The 25,854-nt window shown below is 38.6% G+C and overlaps 14 protein-coding genes across 14 annotated transcripts; 9 read left to right on the top strand and 5 right to left on the bottom strand.

The window, feature by feature from the left end:
• Nucleotides 1-149: 149 nt before the first annotated feature.
• On the top strand, nt 150-506 carry COX16 (Cox16p; the record flags this gene model as incomplete). Its single annotated transcript, XM_056229043.1, has 1 exon — nt 150-506. The coding sequence occupies one exon, from the start codon at nt 150-152 to the stop codon at nt 504-506; it is 357 nt and encodes a 118-aa protein (XP_056083102.1).
• Nucleotides 507-727: 221 nt separating this feature from the next.
• Nucleotides 728-2,158, bottom strand: OST1 (dolichyl-diphosphooligosaccharide--protein glycotransferase subunit OST1; the record flags this gene model as incomplete). The annotated part of the gene is made up of 1 exon (XM_056229044.1): nt 728-2,158. The coding sequence occupies one exon, from the start codon at nt 2,156-2,158 to the stop codon at nt 728-730; it is 1,431 nt and encodes a 476-aa protein (XP_056083103.1).
• A 510-nt stretch (nt 2,159-2,668) lies between these two features.
• PRE3 (proteasome core particle subunit beta 1) lies at nt 2,669-3,435 on the top strand (the record flags this gene model as incomplete). Its single annotated transcript, XM_056229045.1, has 2 exons — nt 2,669-2,733; nt 2,853-3,435. The coding sequence occupies 2 exons, from the start codon at nt 2,669-2,671 to the stop codon at nt 3,433-3,435; spliced, it is 648 nt and encodes a 215-aa protein (XP_056083104.1).
• A 934-nt stretch (nt 3,436-4,369) lies between these two features.
• On the top strand, nt 4,370-6,178 carry AVT1 (Avt1p; the record flags this gene model as incomplete). The annotated part of the gene is made up of 1 exon (XM_056229046.1): nt 4,370-6,178. One exon carries the CDS (start codon nt 4,370-4,372, stop codon nt 6,176-6,178), a length of 1,809 nt encoding a protein of 602 aa, XP_056083105.1.
• A 238-nt stretch (nt 6,179-6,416) lies between these two features.
• MPP10 (rRNA-processing protein MPP10) lies at nt 6,417-8,204 on the top strand (the record flags this gene model as incomplete). Its single annotated transcript, XM_056229049.1, has 1 exon — nt 6,417-8,204. One exon carries the CDS (start codon nt 6,417-6,419, stop codon nt 8,202-8,204), a length of 1,788 nt encoding a protein of 595 aa, XP_056083106.1.
• Nucleotides 8,205-8,468: 264 nt separating this feature from the next.
• MRX12 (Mrx12p) lies at nt 8,469-10,034 on the bottom strand (the record flags this gene model as incomplete). The annotated part of the gene is made up of 1 exon (XM_056229050.1): nt 8,469-10,034. The coding sequence occupies one exon, from the start codon at nt 10,032-10,034 to the stop codon at nt 8,469-8,471; it is 1,566 nt and encodes a 521-aa protein (XP_056083107.1).
• A 383-nt stretch (nt 10,035-10,417) lies between these two features.
• Nucleotides 10,418-12,571, bottom strand: SAG1 (Sag1p; the record flags this gene model as incomplete). Its single annotated transcript, XM_056229051.1, has 1 exon — nt 10,418-12,571. One exon carries the CDS (start codon nt 12,569-12,571, stop codon nt 10,418-10,420), a length of 2,154 nt encoding a protein of 717 aa, XP_056083108.1.
• A 1,028-nt stretch (nt 12,572-13,599) lies between these two features.
• APL1 (Apl1p) lies at nt 13,600-15,702 on the top strand (the record flags this gene model as incomplete). Its single annotated transcript, XM_056229052.1, has 1 exon — nt 13,600-15,702. One exon carries the CDS (start codon nt 13,600-13,602, stop codon nt 15,700-15,702), a length of 2,103 nt encoding a protein of 700 aa, XP_056083109.1.
• Nucleotides 15,703-16,187: 485 nt separating this feature from the next.
• On the bottom strand, nt 16,188-16,466 carry LSO1 (Lso1p; the record flags this gene model as incomplete). The annotated part of the gene is made up of 1 exon (XM_056229053.1): nt 16,188-16,466. The coding sequence occupies one exon, from the start codon at nt 16,464-16,466 to the stop codon at nt 16,188-16,190; it is 279 nt and encodes a 92-aa protein (XP_056083110.1).
• A 445-nt stretch (nt 16,467-16,911) lies between these two features.
• Nucleotides 16,912-18,381, top strand: POL31 (DNA-directed DNA polymerase delta subunit POL31; the record flags this gene model as incomplete). Its single annotated transcript, XM_056229054.1, has 1 exon — nt 16,912-18,381. One exon carries the CDS (start codon nt 16,912-16,914, stop codon nt 18,379-18,381), a length of 1,470 nt encoding a protein of 489 aa, XP_056083111.1.
• Nucleotides 18,382-18,747: 366 nt separating this feature from the next.
• SUI2 (translation initiation factor eIF2 subunit alpha) lies at nt 18,748-19,662 on the top strand (the record flags this gene model as incomplete). Its single annotated transcript, XM_056229055.1, has 1 exon — nt 18,748-19,662. One exon carries the CDS (start codon nt 18,748-18,750, stop codon nt 19,660-19,662), a length of 915 nt encoding a protein of 304 aa, XP_056083112.1.
• A 500-nt stretch (nt 19,663-20,162) lies between these two features.
• MHO1 (Mho1p) lies at nt 20,163-21,179 on the top strand (the record flags this gene model as incomplete). Its single annotated transcript, XM_056229056.1, has 1 exon — nt 20,163-21,179. The coding sequence occupies one exon, from the start codon at nt 20,163-20,165 to the stop codon at nt 21,177-21,179; it is 1,017 nt and encodes a 338-aa protein (XP_056083113.1).
• Nucleotides 21,180-21,438: 259 nt separating this feature from the next.
• Nucleotides 21,439-22,437, bottom strand: TDH2 (glyceraldehyde-3-phosphate dehydrogenase (phosphorylating) TDH2; the record flags this gene model as incomplete). The annotated part of the gene is made up of 1 exon (XM_056229057.1): nt 21,439-22,437. The coding sequence occupies one exon, from the start codon at nt 22,435-22,437 to the stop codon at nt 21,439-21,441; it is 999 nt and encodes a 332-aa protein (XP_056083114.1).
• A 1,642-nt stretch (nt 22,438-24,079) lies between these two features.
• Nucleotides 24,080-25,615, top strand: MET3 (sulfate adenylyltransferase; the record flags this gene model as incomplete). Its single annotated transcript, XM_056229058.1, has 1 exon — nt 24,080-25,615. The coding sequence occupies one exon, from the start codon at nt 24,080-24,082 to the stop codon at nt 25,613-25,615; it is 1,536 nt and encodes a 511-aa protein (XP_056083115.1).
• Between the last annotated feature and the right edge of the window lie 239 nt (nt 25,616-25,854).

Genomic DNA, 25,854 nt, shown 5'->3' on the forward strand with positions numbered 1-25,854 from the left:
TGGCCCTTCAGGGAAACTTTTGGATCTAGTGCAGTTCCCCAAATCTGCCTGCCTGGCGGAAACAATAATTGCAAAAAGGATGCATTACAGCCAACAGAAATTACAAATATAGGCCAAATTACTCGAATATTAAGATATTTACCTATTAAATGTCATTCAGCGGGAAAAAATTTAGATCTAGGAGGCAGCTGTTAGCATATGAAGCATCATTAGCAGGGCGATATAAAAAAGCATTGGGTAAGCACCCCTTCCTATTCTTTGGTTTGCCGTTTTGCGCAACAATAGTTTTAGGTTCCTTTTGGTTGTCGAGCTTCACAGCGATCAAATATGAGCAAGGCGATCGTAAAGTTCAAGAAATTAATGAAGAGGATATACTGAAAATGAAGAAAAATCAAAGAGAATTCGACATAAAAGAAGAGTATTACCGCCTGCAAGGCCTTTCGGAAGAAGACTGGGAACCTGTACGTGTAGCCAGATTAAAGGACGAATCGGAAAATGTTTGGTAATTTTTGAGGGTGAAGGAGCTCTCGCTTCCATTAGTTCATCTCACTGGCGTATATATATTCATTGATTTTATGCAGGGAAAAGACCACAAAAGTATCCAAGAAATGCTTGTGAATAGAATACCTTTATTCGTTGAAAATTTTTTATCTATGTAATCTATATATTGATTAGACATTGGAATTTTTTGGACTTGTTTCATAAAATACACCAACCATTCATGAAACTAGTTTGATAAATTCAAATTCAAAGCTTTTAAGACAAAAACCCCCATCAGTGCTGTAAAAATATAGCAAGCAATAGACAAGGGCTTTTTGAAGAAGGAATTCTTTGAGTAATCATACTTAATTAGAACTTGGCCATTGGCAACTTGAGTAATCAGATTCCTGTACTGGAAAGTTAATTTGATGTGACCCTTATTTAAGTCAAAATATGACTTTTGGGCTTCCACGGAAACCTTTGTAAAAGGAACTGGAGAGTCAATGTCGAGAATTTTCGCTCCTTCTGGAAGAAATATCGACAATTCAACATTATCGTATACAGTATCTAATGGACCATTAAGTATTGGGATAGAAGCAACGTATTTGTCTCCTGAGCTAGAAGATGTATGTAGGAAATCAGACAATCGATTAGTCCAACCGACTGTGAAGTTATAATTCCAACCTCCAAATATTGGAAACCTTGGTCTTATAAAGAAATGATCACGTTCTGCATGAGAGGTAGAAACAAGCCCAACCAAATCTGTAAAATAATGATCAGTAGCACCCTCGGGTAGCAACATATCTAAGACAGTGACAAAATGAGTTTGTCTCATATTTTGATTTTGAATTTGCTTCATGAGTTCTAATCTCGAAAATCCGTTGGTTAGTTTAGCAGCTTTGTTCGTTAATTCGTAGTATTCTTCAAATTGGACGGTGGAAGCCCAATGGGAAAACCAGATACTTCTTTTCAGGTTGACAACTTCGTTCAAAGGCGCGTTATGAGAATAGATAATTGCCAGTCTTTCTTTTGCAGAAAAACTTGGAATGCTTTCCCAAGGCCCAAATTCAAAAGAACTGCTGCTAGCTTTTCCTAGTAAATTCTTGTCATTTGGAGGATGGAATTCTTCATATGAAGAGCTTCCAATAATCGTAAGAGAAGCCTTTTTAGTATCATATGCGGAAAGTGGCATTTTGTTTGTTTTCCATAATAGATGTTGTTCTTCCGACATCCCAACGTGCTCAGGATAAGGAACACCGACAGTATTGTAGAAACTCTTGATGACAAGGCTTATTTCTTCCTGAGGGAAAACAGCATTTGGAAATTCGATAATCCCGTATCTAATGTCATCTTCACCTTCATCTTTGGCCTCTATAGTTGAATTGGCAAACAGCTGACTATTCAAGAAGATGGCCTCGTCACTCAAATAAGCAGAAAAGAAGGAAATTTTATTGAAAATGTCACTTTCAAAGGCAGCGAAATATTCAGTCGCTGGTTCAGTCGCTATATTCTTGATGGTTAATTCGATCGTTTCGGAAATATAAGCGTTGGATACATCTATGGTTCTCTTATAATCAACGTTCTCCCAAGTTGAGGGTGGTGCGTGTTGTGCAGCTAATGACACGTTGAAAAAAAATAGGAATAATCCCGCTATCCAGGAAAACCAAGAACCCCTCATATTTCAGCACCAATATCTAATAATATATGTCTGGCTCTAAGATGAGAAACAACCGGATGCTTCTAAATGAAGCAATTCACTAATAGACAACGTTTGTTACTATGCTTTCTTCCTTCTAAATATTGCAAGAAGCGAAAAAGCACTACCAGCTTACTTACCCTGTCGAAGTGAAGGAGAGTGTAATGCAGTGTTTTCGTAAGTAATCAGAAATGCTTCATGTACAAGACATACTCAGACGTTTTGAGCAACTGCTCTATTTATTAAGGGGGCATTCGTATTGAAGAGCGTTAAATTGGTTTATTCAAGACAATCTTTGTCCATTACTTGCTGGTTCTGCTCTACGACTTGATTTTCTTTCAATTTTGTCATCTTCGCCTTCCATTCGCAGCGGAATTCGGTGGCAAAAAGGGAAATGCATTGAAATGCAAGCTTAACAATATTAAACATAAGTACCACGATAAATACTATCAAATTAGAAACTATCCCTAAGAATTCAATCAGCAAGACAAAATGAACGGGATTCAAGTGGACATCAATCGTTTGAAGAAGGGTGAAGTTAGTTTGGGTACCTCAATGTATGTATATATGCAATCTTCTTCCCTCTATTTATTGTTCCTAAATGTAACAGTGAAGCAACCCTTCAATTGCGCTTAATTACTAACTAGTAGGTTCTTTTCAACCCTTTGTGAAATAGTATGGCCGTAACGTTTAAGGACGGTGTAATACTAGGTGCTGATTCACGTACCACCACTGGTGCGTACATTGCTAACCGTGTGACTGATAAATTGACAAGAGTGCATGACAAAATTTGGTGTTGTAGATCCGGTTCCGCAGCAGACACTCAAGCAATCGCTGACATTGTTCAATACCATTTGGAATTATATACCTCTCAATATGGTCCCCCCTCCACGGAGACTGCTGCCTCTGTATTTAAAGAGCTATGCTATGAAAATAAAGATAATTTGACTGCCGGTATAATTGTGGCTGGGTATGACGACAAGAATAAAGGGGAAGTATATACTATCCCAATTGGTGGCTCCGTTCATAAATTACCTTATGCGATAGCAGGATCCGGATCTACCTTCATATATGGGTACTGTGATAAAAACTTTAGGGAAAACATGTCAAAGGAAGAAACCGTAGATTTCATAAAGCATTCGCTATCGCAAGCTATCAAGTGGGATGGCTCTTCTGGTGGTGTTATAAGAATGGTTGTTTTGACAGCTGATGGTGTAGAACGCTTGATTTTCTACCCAGATGAGTATGAGCGACTATAGGCTGACAAAAACTTTCACCGTTTTCTTTCCCCAATCACCCCGTATTTGTTAATAAATTGCCTAAGAATATACACGCAGATATAACATATACCAAGTCTATAATTTTACTTTTCTTTATTCACCATGTTCGTTGTTTGCAGGTGTATATATACACATTCAAAAAAAGCTCACTAAACTTGAATGACACTTGTAAAATATAACGTGCTCATTGCGTGCAGTTGGCACCCCACAGAGTTTAAAAACGTAAATATGAAATTCATTTACCATTCTTTAACGAGAGCATTCTATCGAAGATGAACTCTCTTATGTGCGTTTGTGAACTAGACAGCTTTTAGGTCTACATGCCTTGGAGGGGCCTAACCTGTAAAAGTGCAGCTCCACATTTCCGTTTTATGAGCAATCACGAAACAGGATTAGCATATTATATGTGATAATTGTTCTATAAAATTATTTTTGTTTCGGAGCGCATAAACATTTATAATTAATTTAATGAATGAATTTTTTAAACATAATATTTTGAAAAATTTTAAAAAACTTATATAAAATTTGAAGGTTTTTTCACGTGATTTTTTTTGATATTCTTGAATTTGAAACCATTGGAAGACTTGGTCTGCCCTCAATTAAAGCTTTTCTCAACGATTTTTTCACGCTTTCAAGGAACATAGTGTTTGAAATAATGTAACTGGCACCTTGTCATATTTGACGTGTTTGGCATTGCCCTCTGTTTCATTTGATCCGTTGGTCGCGCATTTTTTTTCTTATCTGTGCACCGAGGGGTGGAACAGTGAGACAGTCGAGAATATAAATAAATACGTAGAAAAATGAAGATTCTCGAAAAAATGAAAATGTTGATAGAACTTTTAAAAGGGAAAGGTTTACCCAAAGGTCATTACTTAGGATTACGTGCTTCGTATAATTGATTTCCGAGACGCAAATGCCTGAGCAAGAACCGTTGAATCTCAATGACCGTAAGCGCTCCGAAGTACACTATATATCGATTCCATTGAATAGAGGTTCTGCATTCTCACCAGATGATACAGCATCACAGTTTCAATCTGACGGGTTCATGACTCGTAGACAATCCATCTTAGACCAGCCAGTCGGCTCTTTCAAGGGCGTTAATTCTTTAAGTCGATTTGCAACTTCATTGAGAAGAGCTAATTCGTTTCGTAACATCGAACTAAATGCAGACAACGAAAGGTCGTTTTTTAAAGACGCCAGTGATGAAACCTACGACCCATATACTTTGGCACCAGCTTTAGACGGTAGGAGATTATCGGTGACTTTAAATAATGCTGGTCGTCCACGCATCAGCAACTCCGCCAACAACGACAGAATTAGTACAGCTAGCATGGCCATCCACGATGACGACTATGGGTCTATTCAAAATTCGACAATTGGAGATTCTGGGTCAATACTACGCCCGACAGCTTCCTTGACTGAAATGATGAGCGGGGGCGCAGGGCGCAGTTATACAAATAATGACATGGAATCAATTGTGGTGAAAAGAGTAGAAGGTGCAGATGGTAAGGTAGTAACTCTTCTTGCTGGTCAATCAACCGCTCCGCAAACTATATTCAACTCAATCAATGTCCTCATTGGCATTGGGCTTCTGGCTCTGCCTCTTGGGCTAAAATATGCTGGCTGGATTTTCGGACTTACTATGCTTACCATTTTTGCTTTAGGAACATTCTGTACAGCTGAGCTTTTGTCCAGATGCTTAGATACAGATCCAACTTTGATATCATATGCGGATTTGGGCTATGCAGCATTTGGTTCAAAGGGTCGTGCCTTGATCTCAGCTCTCTTTACTCTTGATCTACTAGGAAGCGGTGTGTCTTTGGTGATTTTGTTCGGGGATTCCTTGAACGCTCTATTTCCTCAGTACTCGACTACTTTTTTCAAGATCGTTTCATTTTTTGTCATTACACCCCCAGTTTTCATACCATTGAGCGTTCTTTCCAACATCTCTCTTTTCGGCATCCTTTCGACAACTGGAACTGTGCTGGTCATCTGCTGTTGCGGACTATACAAGGCATCTTCTCCAGGTTCATTGGTTAATCCAATGGAAACGAACATGTGGCCATTAGACCTAAGGCACCTTTGCTTATCTATAGGTTTGCTGAGTGCCTGTTGGGGAGGACATGCAGTTTTCCCTAACCTTAAGACGGACATGAGGCATCCAGATAAATTTAAGGACTGTTTGAAAACAACCTATAAGATAACATCAGTCACTGACATAGGTACTGCTGTTATAGGCTTTCTAATGTTCGGGAATATGGTGAGAGATGAAATTACCAAGAATGTCTTGTTAACAGAGGGATATCCGAAATTTATATATGGATTGATATCAGCACTTATGACTATCATCCCTATTGCAAAAACTCCTTTAAATGCAAGGCCAATTGTTTCTGTACTGGACGTTCTCATGAATGTGCAACACATCGATGAAACAGCTAGTGCCATTAAAAGAAGAATGGCGAAAGGCCTCCAGTTATTTAATAGAATTTTTATCAATGTTGTTTTCGTTTTAATAGCCATCAATTTCCCTGAGTTTGACAAGATCATTGCATTTTTGGGCGCAGGGTTGTGTTTCACAATTTGTCTTATTTTACCGTGTTGGTTTTATTTGAGACTATGCAAATCGACCATTAAACCATGGGAAAGAGTGGCCTGTCATGTAACCATATGTATAAGTGTCGTGTTGTCTACATTAGGAGTGGGTGCTGCAATCATATCTTAGCTAGTGCATATTTGCTCTTTTAAAAATTCATTTTCTATCTCTCTACTGTTGAAAGTGAAAATCCACAGCATGCATACATATTTTTCGTGTAGGATTATTTTCTTTTAGATGAACTGCCGTCGGCTAGGAAAGCTGAAAATTTTCTTTTTTGCGATGAGCTCTTGGAGAAGTAATAGTACTCTATAAAAAACTATAGAGAACTGGTGCATGCACGAAAGATCTCAAACATAGCCACATAATGTCAGAACTCGTTGAAGCACTGAAATTTAATGCAGGTAGCATTATTTCGAAAGATTCTTCTGCAGCATCCAAAGATGTCAAAAGATATATGGACACAGTAATAAGTAACTGCAAAAATGGGAATACTGTGAGAAAAGCAGAGTTAGACGAAATCACTATTGATGGTTTAGATGCGAACCAGATTTGGTGGCAGGTCAAGCTGGTCCTCGAAAGCATTGATGCTGATCTGATTCAAGGAATTCAAGAACTAAGAGATATTGTCACGCCTTCTTCTACCAATCTCTCTGATGGGGACAATACAAACTCATCATCTGAAAGAGACAGCGGGAGCGAAGAAGCCGAGAACGATTCTGAGGGAGAGTCTGTGTTATCTGATGAGATTTTTGAGGCTGAGAAGGATGGTAGTGATAGCGTCTCAAAGAAGCTTGAGGATCCAATACTGGATGGCAAAGAAGCTATCGCGGAAGAAGTTAAGTATAGTGACGTGGAGAAAGATAGAAAATCCCCTAGAAAAAACGAAGAGAACTTTTCCACCGATCCTTATGGTATTAATGACGAATTCTTCGATCTCCAAAAGTTCAATAGAGACACTTTAGCTGCGGAAAATTTTGACGATGCTGCTGGTGATGGTGAAGATGCAGAGATAGATTACTTTCAAGATGTACCTTCAGATGAAGAGGAGGAGGAGGATGCCATTTATTATGAAGATTTTTTTGACAAACCTGGAAAGGAATCTGCGGCGAAAAGTGTTGACTTAGGCGGTTCAGAAGATGATGAAGTATCGAATGGAAAAGAGTTTGATTCTGCCATGGACAAAGTCAAGTTGGACTTATTTGCTGATGAGGAGGATGATCTAATCGCTGAAAAAATGGGTGAAGCAAGTGACAAAAACTTGTCTACCTTTGAAAAGCAACAACTAGAGATTAGGAAACAAATAGAACAGCTGGAAAAGGAAGCCGTTGCCGAGAAGAAGTGGTCTTTAAAAGGTGAGGTAAAGGCTAAGGATCGTCCCAATGATGCACTACTTACTGAGGATCTTGAATTTGATAGAACAGCAAAGCCTGTGCCTGTAATAACAAGCGAAGTCACAGAATCATTAGAAGATATGATTAGACGAAGGATACAAGATAGTAACTTCGATGACCTTCAAAGAAGGACCCTTTTAGATGTCTCACGCAAGTCGCAACGGCCACAATTTGAATTAAGCGATATTAAATCGTCAAAGTCACTGGCAGAAATATATGAGGACGATTATGCACGTACCGGAGATGAATCCGCTTTAAGTGAAGAGCTCAAAAAGGCACATTCCGAAATTTCAGAACTCTACACCAATTTGGTATATAAATTGGATGTGCTCTCGTCAATACACTTCATTCCCAAGCCAGCAAGTAATTCCTTGGAAATTAGAGTCGAAACACCTGCTATATCTATGGAGGATGCTCAACCACTGTACATGTCAAATGCGTCTACTTTGGCTCCCCAAGAAATATACAATGTCGGTAAGGCAGAAAAGGGGGGAGAAATCCGCTTGAAGAATGGCGTTGCAATGTCTAAAGAAGAATTGACTAGAGAAGATAAAAACAGATTACGTAGAGCTATGAAGAGAAAGAAGTCGAAAGCTGTTTCATCAAACCTGAACAAAAAATCCAAAAAGAATGAGGTAGTCGACACTCTGTCAAGAGCCAGAAATGTGACTATCATCAATCAAAAGGGTGAGAAGAAAGATGTTTCCGGTAAGACTAAGAGAAGTACATCAGGGCCTGATGGCACTAACATAAAACTCTGAGCGCATAAAAATATTCGTTTTGTATTTAGATAAAAAAGTATGTTTTTTGTATGATTATGCTCATCTAGCATCCACTGTTGTGCACAGATTTACAAGCAATTGGTTCCCAAAGAGCCACGTAAAAAAAAAAAAAAAAAAAAAAAAAGGGTGGACACAATTTTACTCGAAACGATTCCCATACAACACCATATATAATTAATGTTAGTGTCATATAGGGACGTAATTACTAAATAAGTGTATATGTATATACATGGTAAAGTAGAGTCAAATGGTTTTCATATAATGCTCTATCCTAGATTGCATAACTTCTTTGCTTTCTTTAGCCTCTACCGCTTCTCCATATCGCGCCAAGAGCTTCTTTATTCTTTTTGCAGCAGTGGGTCCCGATATCACCTTCTCTCCTAATGCACCATCAAAGATGACCCTAGCAAAATCAGCATCACCTTTGGATAAAAAAGCTAAAATAAGCGACTCAGTAAGTATGTCACTGTCAGCAAGATCTGTGGAATCATTTTTTCCCTTGTTAGCCTTGGCTATATTAGAATTGTAAATCTGGAGAGATAAATTTATATTTGTTTTTGCATTGGCGACAATTAGCACGCTTAAAGTTTTGCTTTTAAGCATGTCATCAGTACCGTCATTTACAAAAGCGTCGGCATATTCCAGCATTTTGACATTACCTTTTTTATAGCCTTGGCAGGAGAGCGCCAAAAACGCTTCAAACATTAGGCTTTCTTCATTATTCTTGAAGTTCAAGAGGTATTCGTAATACAACTCGAAAAATAGGGCAATGTCACCTTTGAAAGCTCCAATTACCCTCAATAATGTGAGAGCTAACTTAAAGTCCATTTTGTCTAGGTTTCTTTTCCTAATTTCTAAGAATAAATTTTTGAATGCCGTTTCTGTTTTGCGAGCATTGTCTTTCGGAAAATCGAAGTCCCAACTATCGTGACACTGCAACTTAACACTTTCTATCTCTTCCTGCAGCTTACTGATTATTTCATTTTCGTCTTCAGTAAGAGCGATCGTCCCGTTTTCTCCCAGGATTGCTACACATTTATGTAGCATTAATGGATCAACTATCACATTATGAGGTGCGTAGAAGCTGTAAAGATCGAAAAGTTGGCAGGGTGTCAATTCGTTGATATACTTATCAAAGAAGTTTAACGGTATTTTATATTCCACCATAAAAGCTAAAATATTAGGAATTCCATTGTCTATTGCATAAATGAGAATGGGTTCTATGAGCCTTGAAGATATAACATTCTTCGATGAAAGGTGATCCATTAAATATAAACACCTTGCCAGATCTTGAAAAGTTAATTTTTCCTTTCCATCGATCTTTTCGGCCTTGTCAAAGTTAATGATTTTCTCTAGAACCACCTCAATCAATTCATCAGGAACATTTTGTACTAAAGCTTTATATTTCATGAAAATTTCCCATGAACTTTGTACCCTTCCCGGGTTGTTTTTGATTATTTGCTTTATGGCGGAAACTGATGGCCTCAAACCAAGGTCACGCAAATTCTTAGAGTGAATTGTTGCAATGCTGTAGTCAAGACCACTTAGATTTTCTATCATCATATTGTGTATCACGGCTGCATCTTCTTTGGCGACCCTTAACGTGTTTAGGCTTTTAATAACATTCTGTGATAGAGAGTATGGATCGAGGGTGGCCGTATCCGTGGGTAAGTGACGGCGAATTGGGTCGAATGTATGATGGCTCAAAAGTGTTTCAATGATTTTGTTTCCATTTCTATTCGAAAGACATGCCAGAGAGTATAGCCTCCTGTTGGCAGAAGTAGCTGCTGTATGAAGTGAACGCAACATTACTCGAAGGGCGGTTGACTGGTTAACACCCAAATAGAAATTATTACACTAGGTACTTTTAGTCCAATATTCTTTTTTTACCTGTTTTCTTTCAGTATTAACCCATCGGAAAGCGAAGTTTAGTCACCTAATTGGCATTCGGGTAATGAACTTGAAATGCATATCCCCAAATTTCTAGTTGTTCACCAAAATGTAAATTTTGGTGCCAGTTGCTTGAAATGAACTATTAAAAGAACAAAAATAAAGAACTAAAAGTAGTATAAAATAGTTAAGATATGAACAGTTCGTTTAAACATGCTTTGTGAAAGAAGATTGTTAAAAGTAAATTATGAATGGTACTTCATAAGCCCCTGCATAATGTTCTGGTTACAACAGGACCTGCCCTAACACAGCAGGCACGATATAACAAGAAAAAAGATGGAACTCAGTTCACTCGATGGAAAAGTACAAGCATCACCTTCATATATTGAAATAATAGAGGTTGATGTAGGGCTCAGTTGTAAATTAAGCGAAGATGGTTGGCCGTATGGAGCAGAAGAGTAATGTGCTATCAAAGACGACGTCGAGGAGCCACCGATTTCATTCTCATGAGATGAAGTTGCTATTCCACTCAATGGGCTGGAGCCTGCTTTAGATGTTGTTAAAGTCGCGTACTCATAGGCTTCTGTATTTTTCGTTTCCATGGATGAGTTACATGTTGGTCCAGAGGTATGCGCAAGGCTAGACAATGATTTGCTTACGCGTAGAGATGAATCAGGTGGAGCAGACATAGAAAAGGATGGATCGGGTGATAGTGAGCAGCTAGGGGAGGCGTAAAAGAAGCTTCTCGTGAAGGATGCAAAAGTTTCATTTACAATCGTCTCTGAATTTCCAGGGGAAACAGAGGTGGTGTTGGCAATAATTGTAGTGTACTCGGATTTGGTGCTGGAAATTGAAGCATCCGACGTTTTAAACGCTACGGATGAAGAGACCCGTGGTATGCTATTGATCATTGCAGGAAAAGAGGAGGTAAAGTGTGAAGTGACAGTTCTCACAGCGTCTGTCCATCCAATAGTTGTACTTTCAATAAGTACGGTGGTTGAAGTTAGCTGTATGCTGGGAGTCTCCTCGTGAATGATTACTTCCGGTGTGGTTTGAGTGTCTTCTCCACTCGTGACGGTGGATTCAGTGGAATACGTGCTAGCGTATGTACTTGTCCATCCAGTTTTAGTAGTTGAAGCCAACTGTGTGCTAGAAGTCCCCTCGTGGATGATTACTTCCGGTGTGGTTTGAGTGTCTTCTCCACTCGTGACGGTGGATTCAGTGGAATACGTGCTAGCGTATGTACTTGTCCATCCAGTTTTAGTAGTTGAAGCCAACTGTGTGCTAGAAGTCCCCTCGTGGATGATTACTTCCGGCGTGGTTTGAGTGTCTTTTCCAATCGTGACGGTGGATTCAGTGGAATACGTGCTAGCGTATATACTTGTCCATCCAGTTGTAGTAGTTGAAGTCCACCCGGTAGTAGTAGCTGATACCCATCCAGTAGTTGTAGTTGATGTATTAGCGCTGGCAGTGGCGAGATTCTTGCCCTGATAAACAATAAATTCCCTAGTAGTCGAAAATTGTGTAGCGTATGTAGTATTTGCTATGGTGTCGAAACATGAATATTGGAATTGCAGTGCATGATCTACAGTGTTTGTACCCGCAGGAAGGGATTGCAACGCGTTTACCCATACCATTTCACCATTATCTAATTTTTCGTCAAGTGTAATCCATAAGCTGCTACCAAAACAGCTAACGTCGGCATTTGTATCATTGTAGCTTTGTGGAAACCACCAATCGTTAAAGTCATTGGATGAATAAACCTGAACTGAAGAGCAATCCAAATTAACATTCTGTTCAGAATTGTCGTAATCTATCTTTTCAGTACCACCTAAGAAATATCCGTTAGGACAGCGCATACCCAAATGATAACTTTCAAACGAATCATAACCAGTTGTACGCCCAGAATGCAAAACGTTTTCTGTAAATGTAGCAGAATCGAAACTTACCACGTCAGACATTTGATCACCGAGCTGAACAAGCATGGGTCCTGACTTGAAAAACTTCGCGTTTTCTAATTCATATTCATACTTGGAATTACCGTTGCTGAAATTAAGGGAAAATGTTATGGAACCGTCAATGGTATTATAAGAGGATAATTTAGTCAGAGCAGTACATCTAAAAATCGTATTTTCGTGTAGGTAAGCAGCTTGTTGGGAAACATAGCATTTGAAAGCCTCAGTACCATCCTTTAATGAGATGGTAGTTGTTTGAGACACATCTGACAACTTAACTCTATAAACATGTGGCATTGACAATGAGAATTCATCGCCCTCTTTGATGGAAGATGCATCAGCGATAGTAAAATCAAAACTGGCGGTCCAACCTTGATCGGGTTGCTTATTGGAAGTCAATGGAGCAATTTCCAAATTGGAAAACGAGATATCGTCGATATTCGCGGCAGAGGAAAACGCCAAAGAACAAAGCCATACAACAATACTGAGGATGGTAGACATTTTGAAATATGACAAACTCTTATGGCTCTTTTTAAAAAGGCTATATGGAGCAAAAAGATGACAAATCTCAGGGAAGGATATTGGTAGAAGTGATCGCTAAAACTAATGGAAGATCGATTAGCATATTTATAGCAACCAAGAGTTCTGCTTTTCTTAATAGTTTTCATTTGCAAAAGATGTATTTTGTTACATGATCAAACAACTAATAACATGTACAAAGATTCGAGTGTGCATTGGGCTTTTAGAGCATAGAATAGCATACAGCTGCTATGACTTGGTAAAATTAGGAATCGTTCTGAATTACATTGTGCGTGAAGCGTTTCCTAATCGAGCCAAAGATAATGTTTTTTAGATCTTACTTTCCTGATTGGGCTATCAATGACTTGCAAAGAAAAGTGACTATAGAGAAAGAACCGTGCAATTGACTTATAACGGAAAGAGCCCGCGCAATAGTTCGGGAATTCAGTGTTCAGTGTTGAAACCGGGTCCTTGGTCGATTTCAACTGATGGCAGATTAACCTGAACTTGAAAGACTCCATGTGAAACAACATAATAAAAAACAAGAGTTTCAACTTGTTACTTGTTGGGATCCCCACTTTCAAATAGCTAAGCAACGAACAGAAAATAGTCCGTGCTCTTCTTGACGTCTTTCTCACATGTATTTCTCTATTCTAGTAAAATGGCAATGAAGTTACCATTTTTAATCGTCTTCGCTCTTGAATAAGGTTCAGACATTCAGAGCCAGAGCATTGAAGAAATAATAAGCACGAACAAGGTCTGGAGTTCAAAATGATCATTACATATTAACACAAAGCGCCGCTCTGCTTTGTAAAAGACATTCTTAGGTGAATGGAAAGCTTCTCCATTATGATGTAAATTTATTCGGGTAAGTTATGCAGAATAGGAGACAATTTAGGTCAGGTCTCAAGTGCTGAAAAGTAAGATAATATAGAAACAATTGAAATTGCCATTCAAGAAGGAACAACAGCCCACGAACTGATTTATATTGCATAGGACAAATTTTACTTATGTCCGATCAAAGAGTTTTTGCTAGATATAAAGCAAATGAAATTGTCACTGATCTGCAACATTTTGGTGTAAAGAAGTTCAAATCAAATACCACAAGAAAAAAAAATGCTCTAAGGAAAATTATCGCAAATTTGATGCTAGGAAATTATGGCGAAATGTCCCTTTTATTTTCTGAACTTTTAAAATTCTGGCAAATCGAAGATGATTTGGAAGTGAAAAGAATTTGTCATGAATATATTAGAGTGATGGGTGTGTTAAAACCCCAACAAGCCAAAGAGGCACTGCCTTTCATAATGGACGATTTTAAAAGCAGAGATGAAAAGTTAAAAATTATGGCATTAAGAACTTTGGTGCTAGTTCCCTTGAGAGACTTTTCTGAGCAGGCTTTCGATTGTATCATTTCATTGGTAAATCATAAAAGTCCACCTGAAGAAGTGACAAGGACGGCGATTTATGCACTTTTAGATCTGGATGAAATTGACCACGAAAGAGTGTTGGGTTTATCAAGCATTCTACAGGAAATTGTAAGATTACAATCAAGTTCTCCAGAAGTTGTTGTGGCTGCATTGCATACTCTGTGTTCCATTCACGAAAAAAATGTTAACATGGAGCCCTTCAGACTTTCTTTGGAACTCGCCTTTAACATGCTAGAGCTTTTGCCCGAATTAAATGAATGGAATAAGGCCACTGTATTGGAAATTTTAACAACTTCCGTTGTACCGCAGCATTACTTAGATACGCATGAAATGATCGGACTAGCTTTGCCATACCTGCAACAGGTAAACACCTATGTAGTGTTGAACACTTTAAAATTTATCATGTATTTACTGAATTATATTGATGTCATCAAAGAGAGTCTAGCCGAAAAATTATCTAATTCGGTAATAGCTTTACTAGATAAGCCTCCAGAACTACAATTTTTAGTCTTGAGAAACGTTATTCTTCTTCTATTGAGTAGGGAGTCATCTTTGCTTAGACTAGATATTTCGTATTTTTTCATCGAGTACAATGATCCTATATATATCAAAGATACGAAATTGGAGTGTCTATATCTTTTGGCTAACAAAGAGACTTTGTCGAGAATCCTAGAAGAATTGGAACAGTATGCAACAGACATCGATATACAAATGTCAAGAAAATCAGTCAGAGCCATTGGCAATCTAGCTGTTAAATTAGATGAAGATTCTGTACATGATTGCGTTACTGTCCTTTTAGATTTATTAGAATTTGGCGTTGATTATGTCGTTCAGGAGATCATTTCTGTTTTCAGGAATATCTTGAGGAAATATCCTAATAATTTTAAGGCAAATGTAACAGAATTAATTAAACATACCGAAGTCGTACAAGAACCCGAATCTAAAAACGCCATGATTTGGATAATTACGCAATATTCGGATATTATTCCAAATTACTTGAACTTGTTCAAAGTCTTTTCTTCTAGCATGTTTACTGAGACGCTAGAGGTGCAATTTTCAATCCTGAATTCCGCAATAAAATTTTTCATCAGAAGTCCGACAGAAGAAACCGAAGAACTTTGCATGAATTTATTGAAAGGCTGTACTGATCAGGGAAATAACCCTGATCTAAGAGATAAGGCCTTTATGTATTGGAGGTTACTGTCATTAACGAAAACACCTTGTAATTCGAACGCACTAAGTTTTGAATCCTTAAAATCAGTATTAGATGGAGAATTGCCGCTAATAGAAATGAACACAAAACTGGATCCTACTGTTTTGGAGGAGCTGGAATTAAATATTGGTACAATAGTATCAATCTACTTAAAACCTGTTTCCCATATTTTTAGGTTGAATAAAACCAAATTACTGCCACAAAGTCCTATTCTAAACACAAATAAGGCTCTCTTACCAGTTGACAGTAGTTCGTTTTCACCAACTGGAGCAAATGGGGACCGGCAAAATTCAGAAAGTCAATCTTCGACGAAGTCCAGAAAGAGTGCTATGATGGATGATTATGATAAACCTGCCGAGAAAATCCATCAGTTGAAAGGGAAGCGAAAATCTAGTTCGAACAATCCCTCAAAGCTATCACGAAAGCCTTCCACTCTACTAAGAAAGCTTTCTATGAAGCGCCCTTTTTCATAAATGCCAATGACATCAGCTCCTGTATATGATATACTCATATTCTATGAACATTTATAATAAGATGACGAATTTCGACTACTTCTCAAATAGGCATACGGTACACATATCTTAAATATTCACAGAAACATTCATCAGACAGCCTTCAATTGAATGGCCGCTGCATTATATGTACGAAAAAAAACAGAATGATCACACAATTGTTTATGGTACTAAGGTTGAGCCAACACCAGCTTATCACGCACTTATAAATTATATATAAATGACTGAAGAAGCTATATTCTCCTCTACTGCTCTTTCTTCTATTCAAAGAATACATGCATATATATATATATTATGAAGTTTAAAGAAATTCGATAAACCACCGCTTTCGACCACGATCAACCTCCGGATATCGCCGTTGAACAGAACCGGGAAAAAAATCCAGGACTCTGTTTATTGAACTAAAGTAGTTCCTGAACCTGCTTTCCTCTAGTTTGACCCCCCATTTATATTTTTCCCTTGCCACCCTTACCCAATACTTCCTCCTCGGCGGCTAATAATCCATCTCTTTCCTTTTTGGCTCTCAGCTTTTCTACCTTTTTTTCATCCAAGATCAGCTTCTTCTGATTGGGAGGTTTTACACCTTCTTCCCATTTCTGAGCCTCTTGAGCCTCTAGTTGCTGCGTGTGCAGTTGGTCTTTCTCATAAGCTTGTTTACGCTTCCTTGCCCTTCCTGCCGCCACCTTTTTGGCAGTTTCGGAATACCTCTTTCCGGTATTATGCATGATTGATTTTTCTCCTACGCTTGGTTTTCTAATGGCCACTGCTAAAACGTCCAACGGGAATAATCATTCAATATGTATACATAAGTATATATTTATATATATATATATTCATAAACGAAGGCGTTGATTTTCAAAAAGAAGGGTGCAGCAGTTCTTGAACATTCCTCTTGCGCCATTTTGCCAACTGTTCAATCCTTTTTGGGTGTCCTTCACCTGCTTCGATATAGTAGGAAAGTGACAAAAAGGGTGTCAAATGAAGAGAAAAGAGAAAAGAAAAACAGAATAGCCGCCAAGACTTGGAGAGCGATTTATATAGTTTTACACGATTTGACCAGACGCGTAAAGCTTATTCCATAAGTTAAAAGACAAAATGGCTTTGAGAATAAGATGCACTGGGCGAGCTATAGCTGGATTTTTGATGGACAAAAAATGGGTATGGAGAACCATGGACACGTTGCTAGCAAAGTTCAACGAGAACAGGTGTTTTCAAAATGAAGAACTGTCTCAGCCACTAAAAAGGATAAGAATTGGAGATGGCGGTCTTCACAACGAATCGAACCCATTTCAACTCTGCCATAAAGAACGCGACTACGGTTCTCAGTACTACCACATGTATCAGTACCGCTTGAAAACTTTCAGAGACCGTGTCTTGAAGGAATGTGATAATAGATGGGATGCAGGTTTTACCTTGAATGGGAAACTGGTCCTGAAGAAGGACAAGGTACTGGATATTCAAGGAAATCAACCATGCTGGTGCGTTGGGTCCATATACTGTGAGATGAAGTACAAACCAAATGTATTGGAAGAAGTCATCAATGACACTTATGGTGCGCCGGATTTGACGAAAAGTTACACTGATAAAGAGGGTGGTTCCGATGAAATCATGCTGGAAGATGAAAGTGGGAGAGTGCTCCTGGTGGGTGATTTTATTCGGTCTGCACCCTTCATCACTGGTGTTGTTGTAGGTATTCTAGGTATGGAGGCTGAGGCCGGGACATTCCAAGTACTAGATATATGCTATCCCACTCCCTTGGTACAAAATCCTTTGCCTACCCGAAATGCTTCCTCTCACTCCAGGGGCAAAATTGCTCTTGTTTCTGGATTAAATCTTAACAATACCTCACCTGATAGAATATTGAGATTAGAGATCCTGAGAGAGTTCTTGATGGGAAGAATCAGTGATAAAATTGACGACGTTTCTGAGATCGGCAGGTTACTGATATGTGGTAATTCCGTTGATTTCGACATTAGAAGTGTGACCAAGGATGAATTAACCACTTCCCTGACTGAACTCAGTAGGTTCTTACACAACATTCTTCCTTCCATATCCGTTGACATGATGCCCGGTACTAACGATCCAAGTGACAAATCCCTACCTCAACAGCCTTTCCACAAATCACTATTCGACAAATCACTAGAATCCTACTTCAATGATTCTAACAAAGAGATTTTGAATCTAGTGACGAATCCTTATGAGTTCACCTATAGCGGTGTAGATGTTTTAGCCATTTCAGGTAAGAATATCAACGATATTTGTAAATACGTAATACCATCAAATGAAATTGTAAAAGAAGGTCAAGAAAAGTTTATGCAAGGTGAAAATAACGATGATTTTAAAGACAATATAGAACACCGAATGGATCTCATGGAATGTACCATGAAATGGCAAAACATCGCGCCCACTGCGCCTGACACCTTATGGTGTTATCCATATACTGATAAAGATCCATTCGTATTGGACAAGTGGCCACACGTTTACGTTGTAGGTAACCAACCGTATTTCGGAACAAGATCAATAGACATTGGCGGAAAGAATATAAGGATAATATCTGTGCCTGAATTCAGTTCTACTGGGGTGGTTGTATTACTAGATTTAGAAACGTTAGAAGTAGAGACAGTCAAGATTGACATTTAAGAAGAATGTCAATCTTTCACGTTGCGCATAAGCATACAAACATATAAATAGTTATGTAAGGATGAATCAATCATCGTTGTAACTTGGACTCGTTTTAAACATCTGAGAGAAAACTATTGTTAAAGTGTGTTTCTTACCCGCCATCGAAGAAAATTTTTTTTCTCTTCGAAGAGGCGAAAAAGAGAAGAACACAGGACAAATCTAATGAATTAGTATTATAATAATTTACTTGCGCATTTTAAGCATTGCTCGTTGTCAATATCCCTATAGAGGTTAAAGTACAATTTGTTTATCGATCTAATTCCGTTTTCACACCTTTGTGTCTTTTTCCTGCTACCTCACGCACATTTTACAACACACTAAATAATGTCTACTTCTCATTGCAGATTTTACGAAAACAAATACCCAGAAATCGAAGATATTGTCATGGTCAATGTCCAGCAGATTGCTGAAATGGGTGCTTACGTTAAATTGTTGGAATATGACAACATTGAGGGTATGATTCTGCTGAGTGAATTATCCCGTAGACGTATTAGATCCATTCAAAAATTGATTCGTGTTGGTAAAAACGATGTCGCCGTTGTTCTTCGTGTCGACAAAGAAAAGGGTTACATCGATTTATCTAAACGTCGTGTTTCTTCCGAAGATATCATTAAATGTGAGGAAAAATATCAAAAATCTAAGACTGTTCATTCCATCTTAAGATATTGCGCTGAAAAATTCCGAATTCCATTAGAAGAATTATATAAGACCATTGCTTGGCCTTTAAGTCGAAAATTCGGTCATGCTTACGAGGCTTTCAAACTTTCCATCATTGACGAAACTGTTTGGGAAGGCATTGAACCGCCATCAAAAGATGTTTTAGATGAATTAAAGAATTATATCTCCAAGAGGTTAACACCCCAAGCTGTCAAAATTAGAGCCGATGTTGAAGTATCCTGTTTCAGCTACGAAGGTATCGATGCCATTAAGGAGGCCTTGAAATCAGCTGAAGATATGTCCACAGAACAAATGCAAGTTAAAGTTAAATTAGTTGCCGCTCCATTGTACGTTTTAACCACTCAATCTTTAGATAAACAAAAGGGCATTGAACAATTGGAAAAGGCCATTGAAAAAATTACCGAAGTCATTACCAAATATGGTGGTGTCTGTAACATTACGATGCCACCAAAGGCCGTTACTGCTACTGAAGATGCTGAATTACAGGCTCTATTAGAGAGTAAAGAATTGGATAACAGATCTGACTCTGAAGATGATGAGGATGAATCAGACGACGAGTAATATTCGTCGTCCCTGAGTTTTCTAGACATCCTGCCATGACATTTTGTTTTAGAGAATTTTGTATAGAAAGAATACGTATATCCTGCCATATCATATTCCTTGCAATATGCACCCTGTACATTTGGCTAGTATAAATATTACAACCATATATATCATGATTGCAAACATAAGTGCTATTGCCACAGGCGCTTCTCAGCAGAATATGCACTGCCGGCTCTCTTCAATTTACCTTTTTTCACACGAGATATTTTTACCTCAAGAGGTAGCGATGCTACAATAGTATGACTCTCCCCCCTTTCCTTCGGGAATTATATTGGAATCATTGGAGAAACACTAACTCAAGACAAAGGGGCCGTCCTCTCATGTGATTTTCAACAAATAAATAATATGCGCATAAACACTGAAGATATTCTTAAAGAAAATTTTGATAGGTACTTAAACAAAGCGGTTTTAGCCAGCAAGTCGAGTGGGCTACGGTACGAAAGATAAAGTTATCAAAAATGTCAGTACGTCCAGCAACACACGCAGGCTCATGGTACTCTAATAGAACCCAAGAACTTTCTCAACAACTACATACGTACTTGACTAAAAGTTCACTCAAAGGACCCATTCGTAACGCCCGGGTTATCATATGTCCACATGCCGGTTATAAGTATTGCGGGCCCACGATGGCTTACTCATACGCATCATTGGACATAAGTAGCGATGTCAAAAGAATATTCATATTGGGGCCCTCACACCATATTTATTTTAAGAATCAAATACTGATCAGTGCATTTAGTGAACTTGAGACACCCTTGGGCAATTTAAAGGTCGATACTGACTTGTGTAAGGCATTAGTAAAAAAAGAGCATTCTGAAAAGGGCAAGAAACTGTTCAAGTTAATGGACCAGGATACTGATATGGCAGAACATTCCTTAGAGATGCAGTTTCCAATGTTGGTGGAAACTTTAAAGTGGAGAGGACTTTCCTTGGATGAAGTTAAAATAGTTCCTATGATAGTTTCCCATAATAGTATCGATATCGATCATTCCATTGGTGATGTTTTATCTGAGTACATCAAGAATCCAAACAACTTATTTATTGTGAGCAGTGATTTTTGTCATTGGGGCCGTAGGTTTCAGTATACTGGATATGTCGGAAGCAAAGAAGAGTTGGATGAGGCTATTCAAGAGGAAACAGAAGTAGAAATGCTGACTGCCAGGAGTAAACTCTCGCATCATCAAGTGCCTATTTGGCAATCTATTGAAATTATGGATAAGTATGCCATGAAAACATTAGCTGATACTGCTAATCCTGAAAGATACGGTGCTTGGAAACAGTATTTAGAGATAACTGGAAATACAATATGCGGTGAAAAACCAATTAGTGTGATACTGAGTGCCCTATCCAGAATCAAAGATGCCAGTGCTTTAACTATTAAATTTCACTGGCCTCACTACTCACAGAGTTCTCATGTAACAAGTATTGATGATAGTAGTGTTAGCTATACTTCAGGATATGTTATTTTAGAATAGCGCGTAAATACTCGGATACGAATATGTACCTTTTTTAAAGCATATGATATGGGTTTCCAGGTGTTACCACGTCGTTGCGAATAAAAACGATGGGAAAACTACAAGAATAAAACCATTCATTCTTAAAAAAAAATAAAATCCCTATGAGGAATCTTTAATACATTTTTAATCTATTTAAGTTGTATAAACGTGTATGAGATGTCATGAGCATGAATTATTAATATAATAAAAACTAAATCATTAAACTGGAAAGTTAAATTTAAGCCTTGGCAACGTGTTCAACCAAGTCGACAACTCTGGTAGAGTAACCGTATTCGTTATCGTACCATGAGACCAACTTGACGAACTTTGGAGACAATTGGATACCAGCGGCAGCATCGAAGATGGAAGAGTTAGAGTCACCCAAGAAGTCAGAGGAGACAACAGCGTCTTCAGTGTAACCCAAAACACCCTTCATCTTACCTTCAGAGGCAGCCTTGACAACCTTCTTAATTTCATCGTAGGTGGTTGCCTTGTTCAACTTGACAGTCAAGTCGACAACGGAAACGTCGACGGTTGGGACTCTGAAAGCCATACCGGTCAACTTACCTTGCAATTCAGGCAAGACCTTACCGACAGCCTTGGCAGCACCAGTGGAGGATGGGATGATGTTACCGGAAGCGGTTCTACCACCTCTCCAGTCCTTGTGGGATGGACCATCGACAGTCTTTTGAGTGGCGGTCATGGAGTGGACAGTGGTCATCAAACCTTCTTCAATACCGAAAGCATCGTTGATAACCTTGGCCAATGGAGCCAAACAGTTGGTGGTACAAGAAGCGTTGGAAACAATCTTCAAGTCAGAAGTGTATTTGTCTTCGTTAACACCCATGACGAACATTGGGGCGGTGGAAGATGGAGCAGTGATGACAACCTTCTTGGCACCAGCATCAATGTGCTTTTGAGCAGTGTCCAATTCCTTGAAAACACCAGTGGAGTCAATGGCGATGTCAATCTTTAGAGAGCCCCATGGCAAGTTAGCTGGGTCTCTTTCTTGGAAAGTAGCAATCTTGTTACCATCGACAATGATGTGCTTGTCATCGTGGGAAACTTCACCAGCGTATCTACCGTGGGTGGAGTCGTACTTGAACATGTAAGCAGCGTAGTCGTTGGTGATGAAAGGATCGTTCAAAGCAACAACTTCGACGTTCTTTCTTTGCAAAGCAATTCTCATGACCAATCTACCGATTCTACCGAATCCATTAATAGCAACTCTAACCATTGTGTTTATTTGTGTGTGTGATGAATTTAATTTGAAACTAAGTTCTTGGTTTTTTTTAATCTTCCCCAAACAATAATATAAAAACTTAAGCAAGATAAGAAAAATACCTTAGTTGAACAAGCGTAACCTTTATATATCCTTCCAAACTCAAAAAAGAAATTGTGAGTCTGGATCACTGGGCACCATCAAAAAAGGTGCTAGCATACGTGTGTATTATTAGGTACAGTGTGCAAGATCCTTGAGACAGCCATGACACGAATGGTTTGAGTAGTTCAACTTACCTGCCACCACCAGTTTTGGTCTTTAACACGTCAGTCGAGTTTTGCCAGGCTTTGTTTAGCCTAAGCTGCTTAGCAACGCTTCTCAAAACGCGCGACTTCCAGTAAATACCGCAGATCACGTGGACCTGAAAAATGAGCAACCAGCCGGGTCGGCCAGTTGTTTCTTTTTATTATTTCTGGATGCTCCTCACCTCGTGAAACATGACACCCTACCACAATTAGTGGAAGCTCGAATTACCATTACCCTGACTAAGGTACTAACACAATTTAACTTCAATCGTTCCAACCATTTAGCCGCCCAGGGTAGAAGGTCAGGGAAAATAAACAAAGAGTGCGTAAGGAGTGTTGATTATTTATTCATTTCTCTCTTTCCAGAAAATGTTTCTGTTATTGCAAAACAGAATTAATAGCATTTTTTTTGTATAAAAACCAGTGAACGATTTTCTGACGTGAAATAGTACTAATGTTGGCCGATTGCTTAGAGACAGTTTTCACTTGATATTTATCACCGTCGAAGACTAAAATAATAAAACGATAATGAAATATATGGATTCTTGTATGTAACGTATATTTTCAAATTATTGTGGATTCGGTATTCTGGAAAATAACCCAGAGCGCATGTCGAGAGGCCACTATAATACAGGACAAAATATTAATAGTAGTCTTGGCTTATCAATTGCTCAGTGTACGTATAACTCATAGCGCATTTATAAGGATAATGTGAGAATCGAGTACATTTAAAGTACTGTATTTCTTTAGACGCATATGAAATTCATAGCACAAGTGCCCGAAGCTTCACAGTTTTATATTTGCCTGATATATTATCTAATAAAACTGCTCGTAAAAAACACATTAAAGTGTGTTTTTTGTATAAGTGTGTCACTTTAACTCTTATTCCTTGTTCTAGTATTCATTTGAAGCGCCCTTTGCGGTAGGCTTTTCAGTCACGTGACTTTTACGATTTCATCTGTCCCGCATAAGTCACGTGGTATTCGTGTAGCTGATTTCACGTTAGAATGTTGCCAAAGCGTGCACATTCAACATTGTGAGCCTTGCCAACTTACAAAGGAATCAGCCTATAAGTGAAGCCACAGTTTTATGATATTAGCCACTTATGAATTTCTTTACCAATGGGAAAGTAGAGGCAAACCAACAGTATAACATTATGCTCGAGAGAGAGAGAGGAACATATACATATATATATATATATATATATATATATATATATATAAGTAGACTTGACTGGTGCTTGTAATTCTTCAGATCCAGCACTCCTTTTTACATCAGTTATTGTATTGTTTCTTAGAATTAAGAAATAACTAAATAAGGTACAAAATAAACCAAAATAAACCAAAATCAATATGCCTGCTCCTCATGGTGGTGTTTTACAAGACTTGATTGCTAGAGATGCGTCAAAAAAGAACGAACTGTTGTCTGAAGCTCAGTCCTCGGACATTTTAGTATGGAACTTGACTCCAAGACAACTTTGTGATATCGAATTGATCTTGAATGGTGGATTCTCTCCTCTGACTGGTTTCTTAAACGAAAACGACTATTCTTCAGTAGTTACAGATTCGAGATTAGCAGACGGGACTTTATGGACTATCCCTATTACATTCGACGTTGATGAAGCATTTGCTAATCAACTCAAGCCAGACACGAGAATTGCCCTGTATCAGGATGATGAGATTCCTGTTGCAATACTCTCTGTCCAAGACGTTTACAAGCCAAACAAGTCTATTGAAGCCGAAAAGGTGTTCAGAGGCGACCCAGAACACCCAGCTATTAGCTACTTATTCAACGTCGCCGGTGACTATTACGTAGGAGGTTCATTAGAAGCCATTCAATTACCCCAGCATTATGACTACCCAGGTTTACGTAAGACTCCTGCCCAATTGAGACTGGAATTCCAATCTAGACAATGGGACCGTGTCGTCGCCTTCCAAACTCGTAACCCAATGCACAGAGCCCACAGAGAACTAACTGTGAGAGCTGCTAGGGAAGCTAATGCCAAGGTCTTGATCCATCCAGTTGTTGGATTGACCAAGCCAGGTGATATAGACCACCACACCCGTGTTCGTGTATATCAGGAAATTATCAAGCGTTATCCTAATGGTATTGCCTTCTTGTCCTTATTGCCCTTAGCAATGAGAATGAGCGGTGATAGAGAAGCGGTATGGCACGCAATCATCAGAAAGAATTATGGTGCCTCCCATTTCATCGTTGGTAGAGATCATGCAGGCCCAGGGAAAAACTCCAAGGGTGTGGATTTCTACGGCCCATATGATGCCCAAGAGTTGGTTGAATCTTACAAACATGAACTGGATATCGAAGTGGTTCCATTCAGAATGGTCACTTATCTACCGGACGAAGATCGTTATGCACCAATTGACCAAATTGACACTACAAAAACAAGAACTTTGAACATTTCAGGTACAGAATTAAGACGTCGTTTGAAAGTCGGTGGTGAGATACCTGAATGGTTCTCATACCCCGAAGTAGTTAAAATCTTGAGAGAGTCAAACCCACCAAGACCTAAACAGGGGTTTGCTATTGTCCTAGGTGATTCCTTAACCGTTTCCCGTGAGCAATTATCTATTGCCTTATTATCCACGTTCTTGCAATTCGGTGGTGGAAGATACTATAAGATCTTGGAACACGATAATAAAACAGAAATATTATCCTTAATTCAAGATTTTATTGGCTCTGGTAGTGGTTTGATTATTCCAAATCAATGGGAAGATGAAAAGGACTCTGTCGTTGACAAGCAAAACATTTACCTATTGGATACCTCAAGTTCAGCTGATATCCGCCTAGGATCAGCCAACGAAGCAATCTCACATATTGTCCAAAAAATTGTCTTGTTCTTGGAAGACAACGGCTTTTTTGTATTTTAACTACCATGGAATGAACGAACTTTAAAGGGAGGACAGAAAATTCACGACTGATCGTGCAAAACAGATAGATTTGCAGATATAATTTATGTGTACTTACAAAGTATATCTATATATATATATATTAACAATTCAAAAATACTACTCATCACTTCGGTCTTCCGCTACGAACCATAAAATATATAGAGAAACACGAGATACAGTTTTTCGATTAAAATCCCTTCTTTTATCGAGGCTCATCA

The sequence above is a fragment of the Saccharomyces kudriavzevii genome (assembly GCF_947243775.1).
Source record: "Saccharomyces kudriavzevii IFO 1802 strain IFO1802 genome assembly, chromosome: 10".
NCBI classification, from domain to species: Eukaryota; Fungi; Ascomycota; class Saccharomycetes; order Saccharomycetales; family Saccharomycetaceae; genus Saccharomyces; species Saccharomyces kudriavzevii.